At 39.2% G+C, this 19,186-nt stretch overlaps 1 protein-coding gene across 12 annotated transcripts in view; it reads left to right on the top strand.

Annotated features, from left to right (window-relative positions):
• Erc1 (ELKS/RAB6-interacting/CAST family member 1) overlaps positions 1–19,186 on the top strand; it is a 292,052-nt gene that overhangs the window by 150,038 nt on the left and 122,828 nt on the right. For all 12 annotated transcript variants that reach the window (NR_172210.1, NM_001394884.1, NM_001394883.1 and 9 more), the window contains one exon: positions 15,397–15,557. Coding sequence is in view for 11 of the 12 variants with exons in the window: in NM_001394884.1 (NP_001381813.1) it covers positions 15,397–15,557 (161 nt within the window). In the remaining variant the exon portion in view is untranslated. The remainder of the gene's footprint in view (positions 1–15,396; positions 15,558–19,186) is intronic.

Raw genomic sequence — 19,186 nt, 5'->3', positions numbered from 1 at the left:
GTTCTACCTCTCTACTTACCCTTCTGAGTCGTAAGCTGAGTTTCATGTCTCTATTGACAGATTATTGAACTGAGAGCAGAGTGGTTTGAAAGCTTCATCAATGCAAGCATGTTTCTTAGAACTATGTAGATTATTATATCTTATAATACAATCTCGTTGGTTTGGTGACTAGTTATAAAGATCAGGTACTTATTAAAACCTGAAATAAGTCTTGTGGAAATATATCATCATCTGTCTTGATGAAAACTGCTGGTCTCTAAATAGGAGCCATTTTGAACTTGACATGGGGCTTCAAAGACCAACAGGAGTACTGTTTCAAAGAAAGTTTTATGTGGCCTCTGGCCTGTGGAAAGTAGTTGTTAAGTGACTGAGTACTACCATAGCAGAAATTGCCATATTCAGACCTTTCTTTTCATCTGTGCATTGTAGGAAATGCTCAAGTTAGAAGAATGATAATTGATTGTAGTAATAGCAACCAAATAACCTTCATTCCAATGCACTTATTAGAGGAAATGCCTCAAATATGCTCAGTTAATAAGTATATAAACTCAGACAGTTAGAGGACTAATGTCAGAAGAATTGAAACCATCTATATTATTAAAGCCATTTTAAAAATATAAAATAAGTAAAATAATGGATACTGCAACATACTATGTTCTTTGGGGGTACGTATGTGCATGTGTGCATGTTCTTATGTTTGTAGGTAAGTGCATGTGCATGTGCTCACACGCATATACACACATGCATATGAAGGTCAGAAGACAACCTCAAGTATATTCCTCAGGTACTGTCTGTCTACCTTTGTGTTTTTATGGATCTGTGCATGTTTGTTGCAATTAAAGATCAATATTAGGTATCTTTTTCAGTTACTCTTCACCCCATAAGAACACACACACACACACACACACACACACACACACGCACGCACGCACGCACGCACGCACGCACACACACATTTGTGGGTGTGTGCTATCTGCATGTATGTCTGTGCACTGTGTGCCTACAGAGGTCAGACGTAGGAGATCAGATCCTCTGGCAGGAAAGTTGTTGACAGTTGTGAGCCGCCATGTGGGTGGTTGCTGGGAACTGAACCCAAGTCCTCTGTAAGAGCAGCCAGAACTCTCTGACTTCTGAGCCCTCTCTCCAGGCTATCCATTTTAATTATTTGAGACAAGGTCTCTTCCTGGAACTTACCATTTAGTCTGGCCAGCAAGGGAGTTCTGCTGTTCCAGCACTGGGATTACGTGCACAGTCTGTTATGCTTGGCTTTTATTTTTTATGTGGGTGCTAGAGACAAACTCAGATTCGTGTGCTTGCACGACAGATACTTTAATGACTGAGCCATCTCCCAGCCCGTTTGAGACAAGGTCTGTCACTGACCTGCAGCTCTGTAGCTAGGCTAGGCTGTCTCTGCCGCCCTGGCCTTAGGCTTGGGAAAGTGTGCCATGTGCCCAGCTGGGCGTGGGGGAGACGGGTTCTGAGCATAGTGCTGCGTGCCCAGCCCTCACCGTGATTTTTTTTAAACCTTCATGAGAGTTCTCCTTGTAATTTTATGTATGAGTTAGTGTATGGGAACCTACATGTTAATAGTAAGAGTGTCAGACATCTTAAATGTTACCTCAGGACTGATTTAATCTGCTATTTCCCTGCATTTAATAGCTCCTATAATTTGTGAGAAAAAGGAGTCACTTCATTTTAAACAAAAAGGATCCCTTCAAATGTTGATCCTTGTTGTGATCCCTGTGTGTTGCAGTCGAGGGTCTGCATGCCAAGCCTTGTGTACGCAGGCGTGTACGTACTCACTTAATACTAAAGAGCTCCCTTTCTTCATTCTTGGGTTAGCAGACATTAAATTCCATTCTTGCATGTATTTTTTATTTTAGCAATGAAAATTTCTGAATAAAAGTGAAATGACTTATTTGAAACTATCATGTATTTTGTTTAAAATCACACTTATATAGTTATGTTGTAAAAATTTCAAAGTATTTATTGATATCTTTATATTAAATGAACATGTATCTCAGTTTCAATGAAATTATTAATAAAAGGTAAAATATTACCAACCATCTGTAATACTAAGAAGTAAAAAGAACAGCATGGTTTTAAAAATAATTATAGTATTATTAATACTAAAAGATAGGACTTTCTGATAGAAATATTGAAAAAAATTTCAAATGAAAATAGAAAGTGCTATAAAAACACAGAAATTGATTATGTACTAGGTAGTGAGACTTGGCATAATGTAGAGTTTCAACATCTTTAAGCCGATGACATAATCTGTTAGTGCGATAGACTTTCTTCACTGAATGTATTTAGGAGGCTATATTTGTGATTTATTAGATTGCTTCACAGTGACCTTCTGTTTTCTGATTGCATTTAAAATTTATCTTGAAATAGAGTATAAACTTAATCAAGCGTTAGTCATTGTAACTCCCTCTGTCACTTTGCCAGTGGGGTCAATAGATAGCCACTGCAGCAGTTCTAACGCTCTAGGGAGTAACCGTATGCAGTACCAGGACCAACACTCTGACTGGCTCCTAATAGGAATTTTTAAGGTATGCATTTAGATTTATTTTTAGCTATCATGCTTGTTTTCAAACATGATTTTAAAAGTTTAAAATACCTTTTCATGGTTCTTGACATTCAGAAATTGTTTATGCCTCCAAATTTAGGCTTGCATTTTAATTTTTCATTGATATTTTCTAAAGTTGTAATCCAATGAAAAATTAATCCGAAGAAGACCAAAAATAAAAGATTGGCGCTCCCCAGGATTGTGCCTTAGAGATGAGTGTCAGAGCCTGTGACAGTGGTAGGCGTGTCCTATGCTTTTGTCTACACTGACTGAGGTCTGCTATGCTAGAGATCCTTGGGGGTCTACAGCATTGGTTATATAATCTATTTACAGTGGGCGCTGGGGCAGTTTGGACTTATTCCGATATCTCCACAGAGAAATCTAAAAACCAGTTACTGATAATAGCAGTAAATATTCCAAGATACAACAATCGTTGAGCCCTGAGAATCAGGGGCGGCTTCTTACTGGTTTCTCTGTGTAGTCGATGTTGTCTTTAGGCACATAATACTGAATGTTTGCAATGCAGAGTATTTTCCTAGAGAAATGTGCCACAGTATAATTTGTCCTACCTAGTAGACAGTTCTTATTTGTGTTACTAACTGAATTCTAGTTTGATAATTATTTCCTTCTCCTTAATAAACTATTAAAAATACAATGGGGGGTTAGTGTAAATTGTATTGGTTCAAAAATCAAGTGGTATGAATTTAATTCCTTATTTTGTTTACTAGTTGTGAATTAGTAAGTTTTATAACTTCTCTAAGCCCCTCTCGAAGAGGAAAGAAATCATTACCTTTGCAAGGCACACATGTCTCACACTGAGACGACCTATAAAGGCTCCCTTCAAACACTGAGCCTTATTATGGCTTCTTGGTGCGTGTGCTTGTACGTGTGCATATGTGTGTTTGGGGGGCACAGTAGTGTCTGCTGGTAAGCCTCCATGTGTGCATGCTTGTACATAATCACTTGATTCTTAGGAGTTCCCTTTTTGCACTTTCGGTTGTCAGACATTAAATTCCACCTTTTGTCTTTCTGGCAAAGTAAATTTCTGATGAAGTGAAATGACTGATTTCTTTTTCCACATCTGTTTACTTGACTTCAATCCCCAGATGGCATGTGGTAGAAGGAACCAACTCCAAAGAGCCTACATGTAGTCCTCTGACCTCCATATGTGCCGTGCAGCGGCCCTCACCGAAAGAAGAGCGGTATATTTAATTAAAAAATAATAGTCGCTCTTTCTTTGTTAGTGGTTTCTGAGGAAGAAATCATGGCCTGGGAGTTGCGTTATTTATAACCTTCTTTCTTCCAAAGTACAGAAAATTACATATTTTTTTATTCTTGAGTGTTGTGAACCTGTTTGTTGCTGAAGCAATCAGATTCTAGAAGGTACTTAATCATACAAACATAAGCAAAGAAAAAGCCAGTCTGCAGAGACAACAGTGTGCCAGGGTATCATTCCATATTCCTCTCATTTTTATTTGGATGCTGTATTGCCAAAATTTGCTCTTAGCTGTTAACAATTAAACGTTCCTCCTCTTACACCTCTCTCCAACCTTGGCGACACAGGTCCTGGCAGCAGGGTGATAGCTTCTGGGAGCACATGTGCCCAGATTTTATTGGTGGCGTTTGCCTGCTTCACTTAGGAGCGTTGAGTGATTGTTGCAGAATCTATCTACCTAAGCCTCTGACTTGATTGAAAAGCTTTAAGAACAGGAAATTGAGATTCCTTGAATGAGGCGTTTCATCCACACGGACATGTTCTCTGTCTCTTCTGAAATTGCTCTTCAGTTACAGAAGATTAGTTTCCAGAGCGTGAAGGCAGGCCCATGCTTCTAGTTCACTTGCTGTTACAGACCTGACATGCTTTAGAGATGGCAAGAGCATTTGTAAATTCTTCACCCAGTTGATCAAACTCACCTTTTAAGTGTCATTTACTAAGTTCTTTTTTTTCACAATATATGACAGTATTGATTTAATGTGGGGATGAACAATGTATAAAAAGTCAAGGGGTTGGGGATTTAGCTCAGCGGTAGAGCGCTTGCCTAGGAAGCGCAAGGCCCTGGGTCCGGTCCCCAGCTCCGAAAAAAAGAACCAAAAAAAAAAAAAAAAAAAAAAAGTCAAGAAATGTGCCGAGACTCAAATCTGTCATGAGATGGTGTTTTTAGGTCTGTTGTCTGTGACTCATTCTTGGGTTCTTCATAAACATAGCTGAAAGTCTGGAGTCTACCAGAAGCTGAGCTAGTATCAGCTACCATTAACACATGGCAATACTCAATTGGAATTTCCTGAATAGAAATTTCACTGAACAGAATAGAAAACATATAGAAGTCCCTAAGTTACATGTACCTTTAGACGGAGAGTATAGGTAGGAAAAATTAATCTCTTTGATGTCTCTGATTTATTTTGATGTCTTGCTCCTCTAGGTCTAGCACCTCTCCTCAGATAAACCAGTAAGTTTGCCTCAGACAGTGTCCTGGAAATAAGCCCTCTGTTGTGAGCTCTGCCGCAGTATCATCCCGTCGGGTTGTGCTTCCTTGACTTAACCTTCCCATACCTTTCATCTCTCCTATGTTTGCCTTCTACGTCATTGGACTTCACATCTGTATCAGCGTGTTTTCTGTTCCTGTTGACCTTCAAGCCTTATATTGTCACATTTCTTATAGGAAGCCTGACTTTGTCAAGGTTCATGCATTCAGCTGTCACATTGAAGGTTCTCACTGAAGCCCTGGTGAGAATATCTGTGTGATAACCTCTGTAACTGTTTTCTCGGCTTCTCGCCCGCTGGCCTTGCTCCCAGTGTACTTGTTCATTGCAGCTCAGGCACCCTAACCCTTGCTGTGACCTAGTCTGATCTTTGTCACTCTTGTCTTACACCCACCATGGTCTTCCTTGCCTTGCGTTCGTCATGTACCACGCTCTCACTTCCTTTTGACGTAATTCAGTCGCTTTTCCCTTCATCTTAGCCCATTTGTATTGCTCTCACTTCTCTCTCTATTCTGTTTCAGTTTCTTGCCCATCATTCTAATGATTGTCCTAAGTTTCTAAATCCCTGGTCCTCTGTTAATCTCTTTGTTACCTTCCCCTTCCCCATTAACGTTTCAAACGAAGAGGGATCTCTTCATACAGCCTAAGATCCTTCTTTGTCTATTCTTACTTCTCTGCCGCACTAGCATCCTTGCTTCTTTGTTCTGGAGCTTCTGATATTTTGATAATTTAATTTATTGGAGTGTGTTTTCCTGTGGCACTGCTGTTGTACGCAGGGAACAGGTGTACTGCTTTATTCTCCCCGTCTGGCCAGTCTTAAAGAAACCTTATCTAGGGCCGGGACAACAGCAGGGCCTCGTGTTGTATATTTTCCTGGCATCTTCTACTCTTTTGCATGGCATATTCTTGGTTTATCGTTAAGTTTTGTGATTGGTGACTGTAGCACACAGTATAGAGATAGATAATATAGCACAGCAAGTTAACTGGCAGTTATTAGGAGTCAAATACTTTGTTGGGCAGGAAAATAATGGAAGATACCTTGTTGGGCATGGAGAGATGCCCAGGAGTAAGTCAGTAGGGATAATTGTAGAAGCCTGTTGGGCAGCGCTCCTCAGGAGTGCGGATGCCTTTTAGTAGAACAAAATAACTCGAGGGGGGGGGGGTGTACCGACAGAGTCAGATGACAATCAGCTCTGCTTCCTCTGGCAAAGAACTTTAGTCCCTAACTCTTTCTCTTCCATAGAAATTACAATATGATAACAATAATATCTATTTCATACAATTTCTGCGAAGCTGTAATAGCATAATACCTATGAAAGATTTGGAGCAGGCCTTTCAGAGCAGTTAAACAAAGGAATAGCTTCCTATTAGTCAAAGAAGCACCTCGCATTAGCAAGAAGAACTATTGGGGAAATAATTTGTAGTATAAATAATAGCATAAAGCTCTGTTAAGAATTAAATCCCCTAGCTCAGTGGTAGAGCGCTTGCCTAGCAAGCACAAGGCCCTGGGTTTGGTCCCCAGCTCCGAAAAAAAGAAAAGAAAAAAAAAAGAATTAAATCCCCATTATAGCAATTATGAGAAACCTAAAGTAGTAGGAGAGTCGGGGAAGGGGGCAGGGACAGAGAGACTGTGTGTGTGTCTGTCCATATTTTTGCCTGTCTTTTCTAGAGATTTCAGAAATGTTTATCAGCCTTTAACTGTGTCCTTTTTTTTTTTTTTTGTCTCTAGCCCCTCCTAAATTATACAACATGTTGAATTTTTGCTTTTCTTTACAGGATTTTAAACTCAGAGATCTTCCTGCTTCAGTCTCTGTGTGTTGGGACTAAAGGTCTACACCACCATGTCTGGTTGCAGGCTGAGTCTTAATGTAGAATTTTGTTGAAGTTGAGAAAGCTAATAAGCTTCATGGAAAGGTTTTTCACTGTGGCTCTGAAGCCCTTAGGAGATCTTGAGGGCTGTCTTTTGCTTCGGTTTTGTTTTTTGCTACTCCTCTTTTCTTCTAGTCATTTTCTTCTTTTTCAAGAAGACTTATTCTTCCAAGGAGGTCCTACCAAGATTCTGCATAAACAACACGAAAACTACAAAGTGCCCTTTGCTTTTAGTTGTGGAGCAGAGGATGATGGGAAATAAGATGCTGACTGGAAGGTCCCCATTGCTTTGCTTTCTTAAGGAAAATAGTCTGTGGTTGAGTCATAACTTGTTCCCTTTTTGTTCTGTGTAAGTTTATTAGCTTGTGATTTCAGCAAACCATCTGGTCCTGCTGGCATCACACGCCATCAGACCTGTGCTTTCCCGCTAATTTACTGTAGACAGTTAGATTATGTGCTCTACCCCAGGGCTGCCAGGGCTTTCTGAACGTTTGTCTTAAAACTGCTGCTTTTAAAAAATTGCTCTGTGACCCAAAGCACACAAAGTGGTGGAGAATCTCTTAATTGTTTAACATAAGGTTTATCTCTCCTTCTTCTCAGTTGTCATACTTTCGTCTCTCAGGGACAGTGACTCCACATTTTCCAACAGCCATTGATAAGTATTTGGTTCTGGATAGCCAGGTTCACTAACTGAATATGTTCTCTTGGGTTGCTGAAAGGAAACAGAAAACAGGATAATTTGAATTGACTTGAGGTTTTTTTCCAGACTTGTAGCCAGAGAGCAAATCTGGATCCTGGGTACCGTTCTTGCTTTGTGTGTAAACAAGCTTTACAGTGTATTTGGCGGTGCTAGACGATGGCTCAGCACTTCTGAGTAGTTGCTGCTTTTGCAAACCATCCAGGTGTGGTTACCAACAGCCACATGGTGGCTCACAACTGTCCACAACTTTAATTCTGGGGGATCTGACACTCACCCCTTCAGGCACCAGGTACACACATCGTACACATACAGCCATGTAGGCAAAACAGTCATATACACTAAATAAAATAAATAAATCTAAGGAAAAAATTAAATTTACTTGGATATATGTATGATTTGAGGCAAAATACTTTATAAACCTAGCACTCAAATACATAGGAAATTAGGCATCCTTTAAGAAAATCGTACTTTACTAATGCAGGAAACTCAAGAAGGGAAAGTTTGAACTCAAGTTGAACATGCTATTCAATATGGTAGACTGGACACTAGAGAGGCAGTTAAAGAGCATTGTTAAAATGCATACTTTTGTTAAATAAGAGCTAGGGAAAGTACAGGAGTAAGATGAGGCAGGGTTCAAAAGTAATGCTTGGAAAACTGTTAGGTTCGCGTTTGGGGCTTTAGTCTGACAATAAGAAAGGAAGAATCCAGAGCAGCTCACTGAGGAAGAGCAAGTAGGTTACCAGCCCAGCCCTGCCTTTACAAGCCCACAGCGTCCAGAGGAATTCTGGTGAGCTTGGAAGAAACCATACTCAGTTGGTGATATTTAAAATGCTTGTGTTTTCGTAACTACTAGTCCCACAGAGTTAAGTTAAAACGATAGGTGTCTTTGCCAGTAATTTGAGCATTTAGAGTAAATTATCAATGCCAAGTAAAATAGTACTTGGCAAAGCTTGTTAAATATGAGAAAAAAACCTGAAAAATGAAAATTAAAACTTTCCCACAAATTTCAAGTCCAGAGATTTATATTGGTGTCTTAGAAAAGTTAATGGGAGCATGGCTCATTTGAGGACGTAACAGCGGTCAGCAGTTACTTTGAAGGTTGTTCGTTTGGCAGTGCCACAAGTAGTCTCAGCCTGTGTCACATCAGCTAACAATCCATCCATTGCTCAAGGCAGCTCACAGAGCTTGGCCAATGGCGGGAGATGATGGAGGCAGTGTGGGTTTGCTGTGTGCAGTTCCTGTAGAACAGCAGTTCTCAGCCTTCGCAGGGCAGCAGACGGCATGACACTACGGTGTGTAACGCAGCAGGTACGGGTATGAATTAGCAATGGAAGTCTGTGCTGGGGCACCACAGCGTGAGGAAGGGTTTTAAAGGGAGGGCCACAGCATTAGGAAAGTTGAGAAGACCTGCTGTAGAGGAATGGATCATTGGGACCATTAATTCAATCTACCAGTGATGCCCAGCAGGAAATAATCATGTGACTTTTTTGTAAAAGAAAGATTTATTAAACAGAACACAGTCATAAATCTTAGAAGATATGCTTGATAGATTGTGTTCAAATACTTTATCAAAAGATGCTGAAACAAAAGTAACAGATGAGCTCTGAACTGGGGAAAATGATTTAAATCCATGAAATTTAAGAAGATAACAGAAACAAGCAGGTAGGGATAAATTAGACTTGGGATTTCAAGAACGAAACCACATGGGTGGTCTTTAACTAACTAAAATATCTATGTCCTCATTATTAGTATTAATAATTAGTATTAGTATTAATAGTAATTAATATTAATTAATAATTAGTATTAGTACGTGGAACTTGAAGATGGCTCAGATGGTAAGGACATTTGCTTCCAGGTCTAATGACCTGGTTTTTGATCCTTGGCACTCCTGCAGGAGCTAACCTCCTCAGGTATCTTCAAGTCCATGCCCACACAGTGGCACATGCTTCTCTCACAAAATAAAGAGAATACTGGAAGAAGTTCCTAAAAGATAACTGAGAAGCTGTATTGGCGCAGTGAGCCCTAGGGTATCTCCTTTTGACACAGTAGGAACTCCATGCTCTTCTTGTGATGGGACACTGTCCTTAAAATAGCAAAAAGTCCAAGTCCAGTGTAAGGAAATCTTTAGATTTTAAAGTTTACAGAAATTTGAAATGGAGGGACACATTAGATGACACTGTAAGGAAACCTCCACGTGAATTCAACATGTGTTGCAGGTTGTACAGGACAACGGGTGCCATCTTGTCAGGGCTTTCCTAGCTTGGGAAGTTAAAAGTGAAGGTGACTTGACCTTTGTCCAAGTACAAGTCAAAAGCATCTTCTCTCCTCTGAATTGCCTTAGTAGTAGTCTTGTAAAGGAAAAAAGGGTATGTGTGGGGGGTGGTAAGCTCTAAACCCATTGACCATAAATGTTAGCACTCATTTCTGACCGGGCTTCCTTCCCTTGATTGACTTGTTCATCATTCTATCAGTACCAACCCTGTGTCTTTATAGTGTACCTTGAAGTTAAAGAAGTCACCTAATGTTTTTTGTGTTTTTCTTTTTTCTTTTTTCTTTTTCTTTTTTTCAGAGCTGGGGACCGAACCCAGGGCCTTGCGCTTGCTAGGCAAGCGCTCTACCACTGAGCTAAATCCCCAACCCCGTTTTTTGTATTTTTCATGATGATTTTGCATTTATATTTCTTTCATGAAATGCATATCTGTGCATTTTATTCTCCAATGCTGTTTTAAATTAAATCATTTAATTTTCATTACTGTATATAGATATATAATTGAATATGTGTTAATCTTGAGTCCAGTAACATCACTGTGTTCATTGATTATAACTGATTTTTGCAGTTTGAATTCCATTGTATGATTATGTCTTCTTTAAGCAAAGATATTTTCATGTTCTCTTTTCCTATGTGCGTGACTATTTAAACTCGTGGCTGAAGTGGGGGATGTGTGGCTGTATGTGTTGGGGTCTGTGTGCTATTTCTTCTCTTTCCGTCTGTGTATGGGCTCAGGACACCCAACTCATGTCACTTGCTGAGCCGTCTTACCTGTCTACGTGTAGATGACTTCATTTTTTAACTTACTTTTTAAGAATTTCAGACCTGAGTACTGTATTCACACTATTTCCTCTTCCCCTCTTTTCCACCTCGCCCCACAAGTTTATAACCTCTTACTCTTTATTACTGTTTCCTAACACATGTGTACTATATGTTTATGAACAGAACCTCGATGGTTCATTTAGGTTTGCTCCAGTGTATGTACTATTGGGGCTCACTGCTCGGGCCCCGATGCTTATCCGGGACTCATCCTTGGAGAAGTCTGAGTCTCCCTCCCTCAGCAGCCGTGCATTGCCGTTCAATCTGCTGTTTCCGTCAGCCATCTCCATTACGGTGGTAAGCAGAGTAATGGAAGCAGCCGTTCTAGTCTGAGAGAGAAAACACTCAGTCTTTATCGTAGATATCCTTGTCAGTTGAAGAAGTTCTTGTTTTAGATTTTAGGTTGTTTTTATCGTGAAGTGTTAGGAATTGTCACGCTGCTTTTTAAACTATATATATATATATATACACTATATATATATACATATATATCATCTATAAAGTGCTTATATAATAATATATAATAACATTAGTATATAATCATCGATTGGAATGATGTTCTGTTTCATACTATATTCTTCTAATGTGGTATATTCCATTGTTTGGGAATTATATGTTAAGATACAAACCTTGCATTCTGTAGATGAAGACCAATTTTGAGACATCTCAGTCTCCGTATTTGATTTTCCAGCTAACTTCTCTTTGTAATTTTAGTTTCTTCCATCCCTCTCCTCTTCCTCCTAAGCTTCTCTTGGTTTTAGGCTTTGGTTGTTCTTTTACAGCAGTCCTATTTTTGCTTTCTTTCTAGCAGCAAAGATCATTTGTACATTTCTCACCCCAAATTTGGAATCAGGTTCCTCTGCCCGTAAAGCCCCAGCCCTAAGGTGTCTACTCCATTAGTGCTAAACTACAGTCAACATGCCTCTTGGCTGGATCTGCTTCTAGCTCATGTGCCATGATGCAGAGTTGTTTTGTTCTTCATTTTAGGACATAAACTCAAAGTATATGGATGGAACAAGCCAGAAGATTCTAATTATTCACATTTATGAACTTATAAAAATAGGTAGTGATTTACTTTGAAATACATTCACTTACTTTAAAAAAAAATGTAGGTGGGCTGGCAAGAGGGCTTAGCAGGTTAAAGAGATTGCTGTCAAGCCTGACAAACTAAATTCAATCTCTGGAACCTGTATGGTAGATGCATGCGCGCTTGTGCACGTGTGTGTGTGCACATAGACATAAATGTCATAACAGGAGGCAGAAGCAGGTGGATCTATGAAGTCTTGACCAGCTTGACCTTATCTTAAAAAACAAAAGAAATGGGGTGGCGGGATGGAGGAAGAAAGAGAGGGGGGAAGTAAAGGAAAGAAAAGGAAAGAAAAGAGGATGTGGTGGACATGGTGCTATAGTACTGTAACTCCAGCCCATGAGAGGCAGAGGCAGGAAGATGAGTTGAAGCACAGTCTTAGTTACATCATGATTTTTTTTCAGGCCACCATCAACTGTCTCAGAAAAAGGAGGCAGGCAGGAAAGAAATATTACAAATTAAGAGTGCAGATTACTTTTCAGGAATGGAAGGGACAATGAAATAACCTCACTTAAGCTGGTCAGGGATAGGTATGATAGTCTTCTCCTACATGTGGGGGATACATTCTTAACTTGTCTCCAGTGGCTGCCTGAAACTGCATACCATTCCAAATACATATAATAAATGTTTAATGTATGAATTCGGCACAGTGAGAGAATAACAATAATAAAATCATTAGAACGATAATACTGCATTAGAAGTGTACATATGGCCTTTTTCTTAGCACCTCTCACTATACCTTTTTAACCCTCTCATTGCCAACATCGCTTTGCACATTAGGGCCATTATTAAATTACAATAAACATTGCTGGAGCACAAGCACTGTAAGAGCAAGTCAGGGATCCATTACTGACGTTGCCTCAGAAGGATTTGCAGGCACACAGCGCACACGAATAACTGACAAACAGTACTTCATGGTAATTCATGATAGAGGAACAGATTTCATCATTCTACTTAGACTGGTATATAATTAAAATGTTAGACGTTTATTTCTGGAATTTTCCATTTGCTGTTTTTAGACTATAGGTAGCTGAAACTGCAAGGAGGGATAAATGTCTGTTTTGCTGTTAATTCTAGAAAATTGGCATAGGCTTTCTTTTTTTATAAACAAAGTATTTCATGTTGCTTGGTTCTGAAATTTGAAAGTAATTGTATGTGGTGAGGCACTGTTTTTTTCCGACTCTATATAATTATTTCTTATCTTGTCTAAAAATACATGGGGATTTTTTTTAAAAAAACATGAACTTAATCTTTTTGTGCCGTGAAGTAAATTAGACACATAGACTCATAAAAAGTTAATTTGAACTATTGCAGTGTGTGTTTTATAAATCTATACATGAATGATCAAGGTAGTGTTCTGTCTAATATTCTAGGACTTTCATATAGACAGAATCATACACAGGGCACAAAGTGTGCCAGACATGGAAGAAATAATGTGCTTATTAAGCTCCACCCAATTTGAATATTTCCTGTTAAAGCATCATAAAATAAGTCTTCGTAGTTTCACAAAGTAGAATGTGTAATTGCGAGAATTACAGAAATATAATCATATGATCATCAAGGATGAATCTCTGTGAAAAAGCCAGATAATTGTATGCTATATAAACTATTGAGAAAGTTAAAACAGTTGACATAGTCACATGTAGAAAAAGAGAATGGTAGAACACTTTTTATGTGCACAGTGTTATAGAAGCAGTTTCTGAGTTGCTGACAATATTGTTTATTAATGTACATGCTAACAAGGTACATTGATGTGGGTCACATTTTCAAACTATATATTTATTAATATATTTGTCTGTACTTCGCACTTTTGTAAAAGACTTAGCAAAATGTGTTTAGCAGCAAAGGGGTATATGTAACCTCTTCTGTAGGGCAGGAAAACTTGACTCTTTTTACATGCTTGCTTGTGTGCATGTAAACTCTTTAGGGCATGTAAGAAACTGGTATATTGATTTCTGGGTATGTTGCAACACAAGATGCTAGGGAGACTTGAGGTCTGTCTCCATATGGCAACAAGTGCTGATGACTATATCCCTGTTCTTTCTGTGTCCCCATTGTTTTGTCCTTAACCTAAGAATCCCTATCTAACATAATTAATTACTTAATTTTAGAAAAGTTTTGCATGAATTAAATAAATAGAATTAACTCTTTTGGCAGTTTCCAGGAATTTGAGGTTAATATATATCCCTGTAAAATTTGCCGACGTGCCCCAAGGAGGTCTACCCAACAGTGTGAGGATCCCACTAGGGGAAGGGGTCAGCTTGAGCTCTTAGGAAGGTGTGTTTGTTTGTTTGTTTGTTTGTTTGTATATTTTTTTAATGCAGGTACACAGATGCTTAGCAAAATCAGGCTCGTACTGGAAAGAGCCTGTTTACAGTTCTGGTGTGCTTACTGTAGCTCTGTCTCCAAACAGGTCTCAGTTTTGGCACAAAAATTGGTTCTTGTGGGAATGAGTGAATGACAGAGTCCCTGCCTCTACCTATCCTCCTCTGCTTCTGAACAGAACAGTCATTAGCCCGATGAGCAGTATTGTAAATACAAACGTCAGCAGTCAGTGCCCATGCTTACCCGCGAGCTCACTTTTTGGTAACAACATGCTTTCATTGCTGAAGTTTTTGCTTTTTAATTAAAAATGTTTATTTAAGTAATTTAAATTTGGCAAATAATCAGAACAAGAAAAAATGGCTTTCCTCTCTGTTTCCTTTCTGTGTCTTTGACATTCTGTAGTTTTGTCCCCTTGCAGGTGTGTTCTGTTTGTTTTAGATCTTTTTCTGTCAAGGTTCCCCATTTTAAAGCATCATGACTTTTTTATCTCATCATATAGTTTTAGATCTTTTTAAAAAAAGAACTCTTTAGTGGTGTAAGCATTAGAATTTAGTCCAGATGTATAAACACTGTTCTCGGTGCTACTTCTATATCTCCGCTCTTTCCTAAGATTCCCATATAAATAATTGTTATTATTTTGTGGTTTATATTTCTATTTGTTTCTTACGTGTGAGACTGGGGTGTGTGTGTGTGACGGAGGGAGTGCTATGTGACGGAGGGAGTGCGCACATGCCACCTATGGAGGTCAGGAAGCAGCTCTGTGGGCTTTGTAGAAGTATTTCTCTTCTTTTGACTCTTGGATTTTTTTTTTTTTTTGATTCAAAGGATTGAATTGAGATCATCGATCATCATTAGGCTTATGAAGCAAGCACATTACTGTCTGAGTCATGTTGCTGGGCCTATCTCCCCTTTCCCCCATTAAACTTTTCTTATTACATTCATTCATTCACTTATTTATTTATTTATTTATTTATTTATTTATTTATTTATTTATTTATTTATTTATTTATTTGAGGGTGTGGGTCTCTGTGTGGTGGTGGTGTTGTTTGCTATGTACCAGACTTACAGTCATGGACAAACTCTATACCACAAAGGTAAATCCACACCCTGTTTATTCTTGATACATATATATGACCAGAAAGAGTTTAGAAATTTCAAAATGACCTTATGTGTCTTCCAGTTTCTCAGCTCAGGAGTTGCCCATGGCCAAGCGGCACTCTCTGTAATTGGCCATGGTGTTTTACTTTTGTCCTTTCTGTATGTGTCTGTCTTAGGTGGAAGAGCTGTTGATGGCTATGGAGAAGGTGAAGCAAGAGCTGGAGTCCATGAAAGCTAAGCTGTCCTCCACCCAGCAGTCTCTGGCAGAGAAGGAGACACATCTAACCAACCTCCGGGCAGAGAGAAGGAAACACTTAGAGGAGGTTCTGGAGATGAAGTAAGTCTCTCGCCTTGTTCGTTGGGCTCCACTGAGTTGACATGAGTGTGCTCTGTCTTCCAGCTTTGGGTGTTACCCTAGCACGGAACCCAGTTAGAATGTCAGCTCGTTTCTCCTACTTCCTGCAACAAAGCTTTTCAAGCATGGCACAAATCCTGCTCAAACAAATTAATTTTTTTTTTTACCTCTTTTATACTTAATTTTACAGTGTACTAATATGTGTATCTTTGAATTACTCCTTGAAATGTTTAAATTCATCTGCAAAGGTTGGGTCAACTGGAGAAGAAGACATTGCTTCCCATGTCTTAGTATCATCTCGTATCTTAGACATTAAAAAGTACTTACTCTAGAACCAGCAAAGTGGTGTAGCACATGAAGGTATTCATGAAGCCTGAACGCATGGAAGTGTGGAAGGAGAGGGCCAGTTTCACAAAGTTGTTTTCTTACTTTTCACACATACGTACACAGAGAATGTAATACTTCTTAATTAAGGAAAAACTTTAAGCATTTCCAAATGTACCTTGCAGTAATCGTATAATGAATTTCCATATACTTACCCATTGATTTGCTGATTAATATTTTGCTACACCAGACACTTAATTTTTATAAAATTGTCGCTTTCACCAAGGATTACTATATGTTCTTTTTCTTCTTGCTTCCCATTGTGATGTTCCTGAGATTGAAATCTGTTTCTGCTATTATATACGAAAAGGTCTTTTGTGACCTTTGTTAAAAACAAGTATGTCTCCATGTATCCTGAAGTTCCAGTAGTAGTGCTGTTTCAGTTACAGTTAACAGCCATCACCCACATCTAAAACACTCTTCTGCTCTTCCACCAAGTTTCTGGTGGGCTGTCTTAGTCCCCGTGTCCTGTAAAGTTGCCTGTGTTTCTCTGTTGTCTCACAGAAGTTCTTTGTACTTTCCGCTCTGCCTTCGCTTCCACTGCCCAATCATGGGCTTCTTACCTCTGTCATCTCACTCGCTGGCCCATCCTCTCATTCCTGTGACTTCTCTCATGGTCTTCCTGGCCTATCATCTTCTCTACTTTAGTACACAGTCTCCCTCGCTAAAGTAAGAGTATTTCCACCACCTAGTATTTAAGCTATTAATGCCTCTTTTCTCTTGCTTTGAACTGGGGATACATTATAAATACCTGGATAAATGCAGTTGAGAAGGATCTTGCCAGGCTCCTGTGAAAGTATCACTGGATGAGTTTGTTTTATATCTCCTAAACACAGTTGATCTATTCTCTTATCAGAGCTTTCCCACTCAGTTCAGACAGCAGCTTCCAGAAAAACCGAAGTTTGTTTGCTCCTGGAATTTCCTTTTATTATTGATACTGCATGAAACAATGGTTTGTTTGTTTGTTTGTTTTGTTTTGTTTTGTTTTTTTAAATGCTAGAATGAAAAGGTAATTTTGTGGGTTTGTTTTGTAGTAACACAGTACCAAAGTTCATTATAAAATTTCCTTGTCACCCTATTCCAAGAAAATAAATACCACGATTAGCAAAAGTTATTAATAAGATCTTAACTCACACATGATTAGCAAAATATAGAATGTAGAGGTGTGCATCAACAGTGTAGAAATTTAAACAAAAAACCTCGAAATAAAACACTAACCACCTGCTCCTTAGGGATGACTTATCTCTTATACTCTTAGTCACCCATGTTGTATAACTATGGCATCGTGATTGTTTTTAAAGATTTACTTATGTTTTTATTCTGTGAGTATTTGCTTGCATGTGCAGCACATGTCTTCCCCGAGCCTATGAAGTTCATAGAGGGCGTTTTGTAACTGGGGTTACATGTGGGTGCTGAGAATCAAACCTCGGCCCCCTCAAAATGCAGCCAGTACTCTTCACCACGGAACCTTCTGCAGCCCATATGGTGATTTAACTCGGATGTCTCATAAGCTTCGTGCCATGTGCAATCTACCATCTTAAAAGCTTTAGAAGTTTTCAGGCTTTAAGTTACACTTCAATTCCCCCACTATCTCTGTCCTCATACTGTGTAAGGTACTTGTTACTACTCTCCTTCTATTAAACATCTGGTTGATATGTCTAACCTCTGCCCAGATTGTCTATAGGAAAAATGGTGGTCCAGGCCCTCTGCTCATGGCTCTGTAGATCAGTTGTACGTTTCTCCCAATGGTACACCACACCAGGTAGCATTCTTGTCATCTGCAGCATAATGTGAAACACATAAGCATTTTAAAAGTATTTTTAAGTTTAACACAACAATACAGTGGTTTAGAAATCCTTTATTAAAAACTGTGCATTTAATCTAAGTTGAATTATACACAAAACAGTATAGATGGCATGCTAAGGGTTCGATTCTAGTACATTTTCAGTTCATTTTCACCACTATCCAAAGTAAATCAGTCGGGGTTCTCTAGAGGAATAGAACTGTTAATAGGGTAGTTATTAGAGCAGCTTACAGGCTGTAGTCCTGCTAGTCCAACAGTGGTTGTTTTACAGCAGAAAGTCCAAAAATCCTATAGTTCTTCAGTTCCCAAGGCTGTATGTCTCAGCTGCCTGCTGTATACATTGGAACCCCAAAGAATTAGGTTCTAATACCACTGAATGCCTCAGCAACAGGATAAAAGCCTTGCCAGCAAAAGGGGAGAGTGAGGGCAGCCAAAAGGCAAGCTTCCTTTTTGTGTCCTTCTATATACGCTGCTACCAGAAGTTGTGGCCCAGATTTACAGTGGGCCTTCCTACGTTCTGCCTCAAATGGTCCAAATGGTTGGGTGGGCGGTGGGGTGTCTTCCAACCTGAAAGGATCCAGACTTAAGGTGCACTCAGCTGCTTGGGTTTTAGTGGATTGCGGGTGTAGTCAGGTTGACCAAGATTAGCAGTCACATAGTCTTCATTCTGTTTCGGACTCCCACTCTCCATGTGTTGGGTTAGTTCTAATCATCCTGGCGGTGGTGTCTGTCATTTCTAAGAATTTGCTGAGGATGTGCTTTGTGGTTATTCACTGATGTGAGGCTGATGATGTGTGTACTCAGTGAGTAGGAAGAGCATATCCCAGCAGGGTACACAGCCCCTTCACCCAGCAGCATGCTCATTTTAAAAATGATGACCTGTCATAAGAAATTATCAATGGATTGCTCACATAGAATCGAGGACAGCATCTTGTACAGTAAGCATTTAATAGTAAACTTTTTTTTTAGTTTTTCCTGGTGTTGATTCATAAGAAAAACAAGATCCTTTAAATCCATTAGATTAAATTATTAATAATCGAGTAAACAAAAAAACTTAGTCAGTGTAACTAGAGAGCATGAAGTATCAAAGAAATGGAAGGGACTGCCATGAGAAATGGACCTAACCGTGCTCGCATACTGCTCTGTACCAGAGGGAGAAGTCAGCTTTCTCAAGAAGACAGCAGTGGCCCATTTATACATAGATTCGTCAGTAACACACTACAATTGTCCAGTTTTCTGGAACAATCCTGGCCTCGTCAAACCAAGAAAAATGACTGACTAATTCTTTTCCATCTCTAGCATATATAGTTATAACTTTGGAGCATCTGTTAGAGATAAGTGGCAGCCCTGAGTCCGGGGAGATGTAAAACTGTGCTCTTGGTGGCCTGCCAGTGCCTCATTAGGAACATTTGAGCTGGTTAAC

The sequence above is a fragment of the Rattus norvegicus genome, chromosome 4, assembly GCF_036323735.1.
Source record: "Rattus norvegicus strain BN/NHsdMcwi chromosome 4, GRCr8, whole genome shotgun sequence".
Lineage (NCBI taxonomy): Eukaryota > Metazoa > Chordata > Mammalia > Rodentia > Muridae > Rattus > Rattus norvegicus.
The sequence above is the reverse complement of the archived record's forward strand: the minus strand, read 5'-3'. Positions and strand labels throughout refer to the sequence as shown.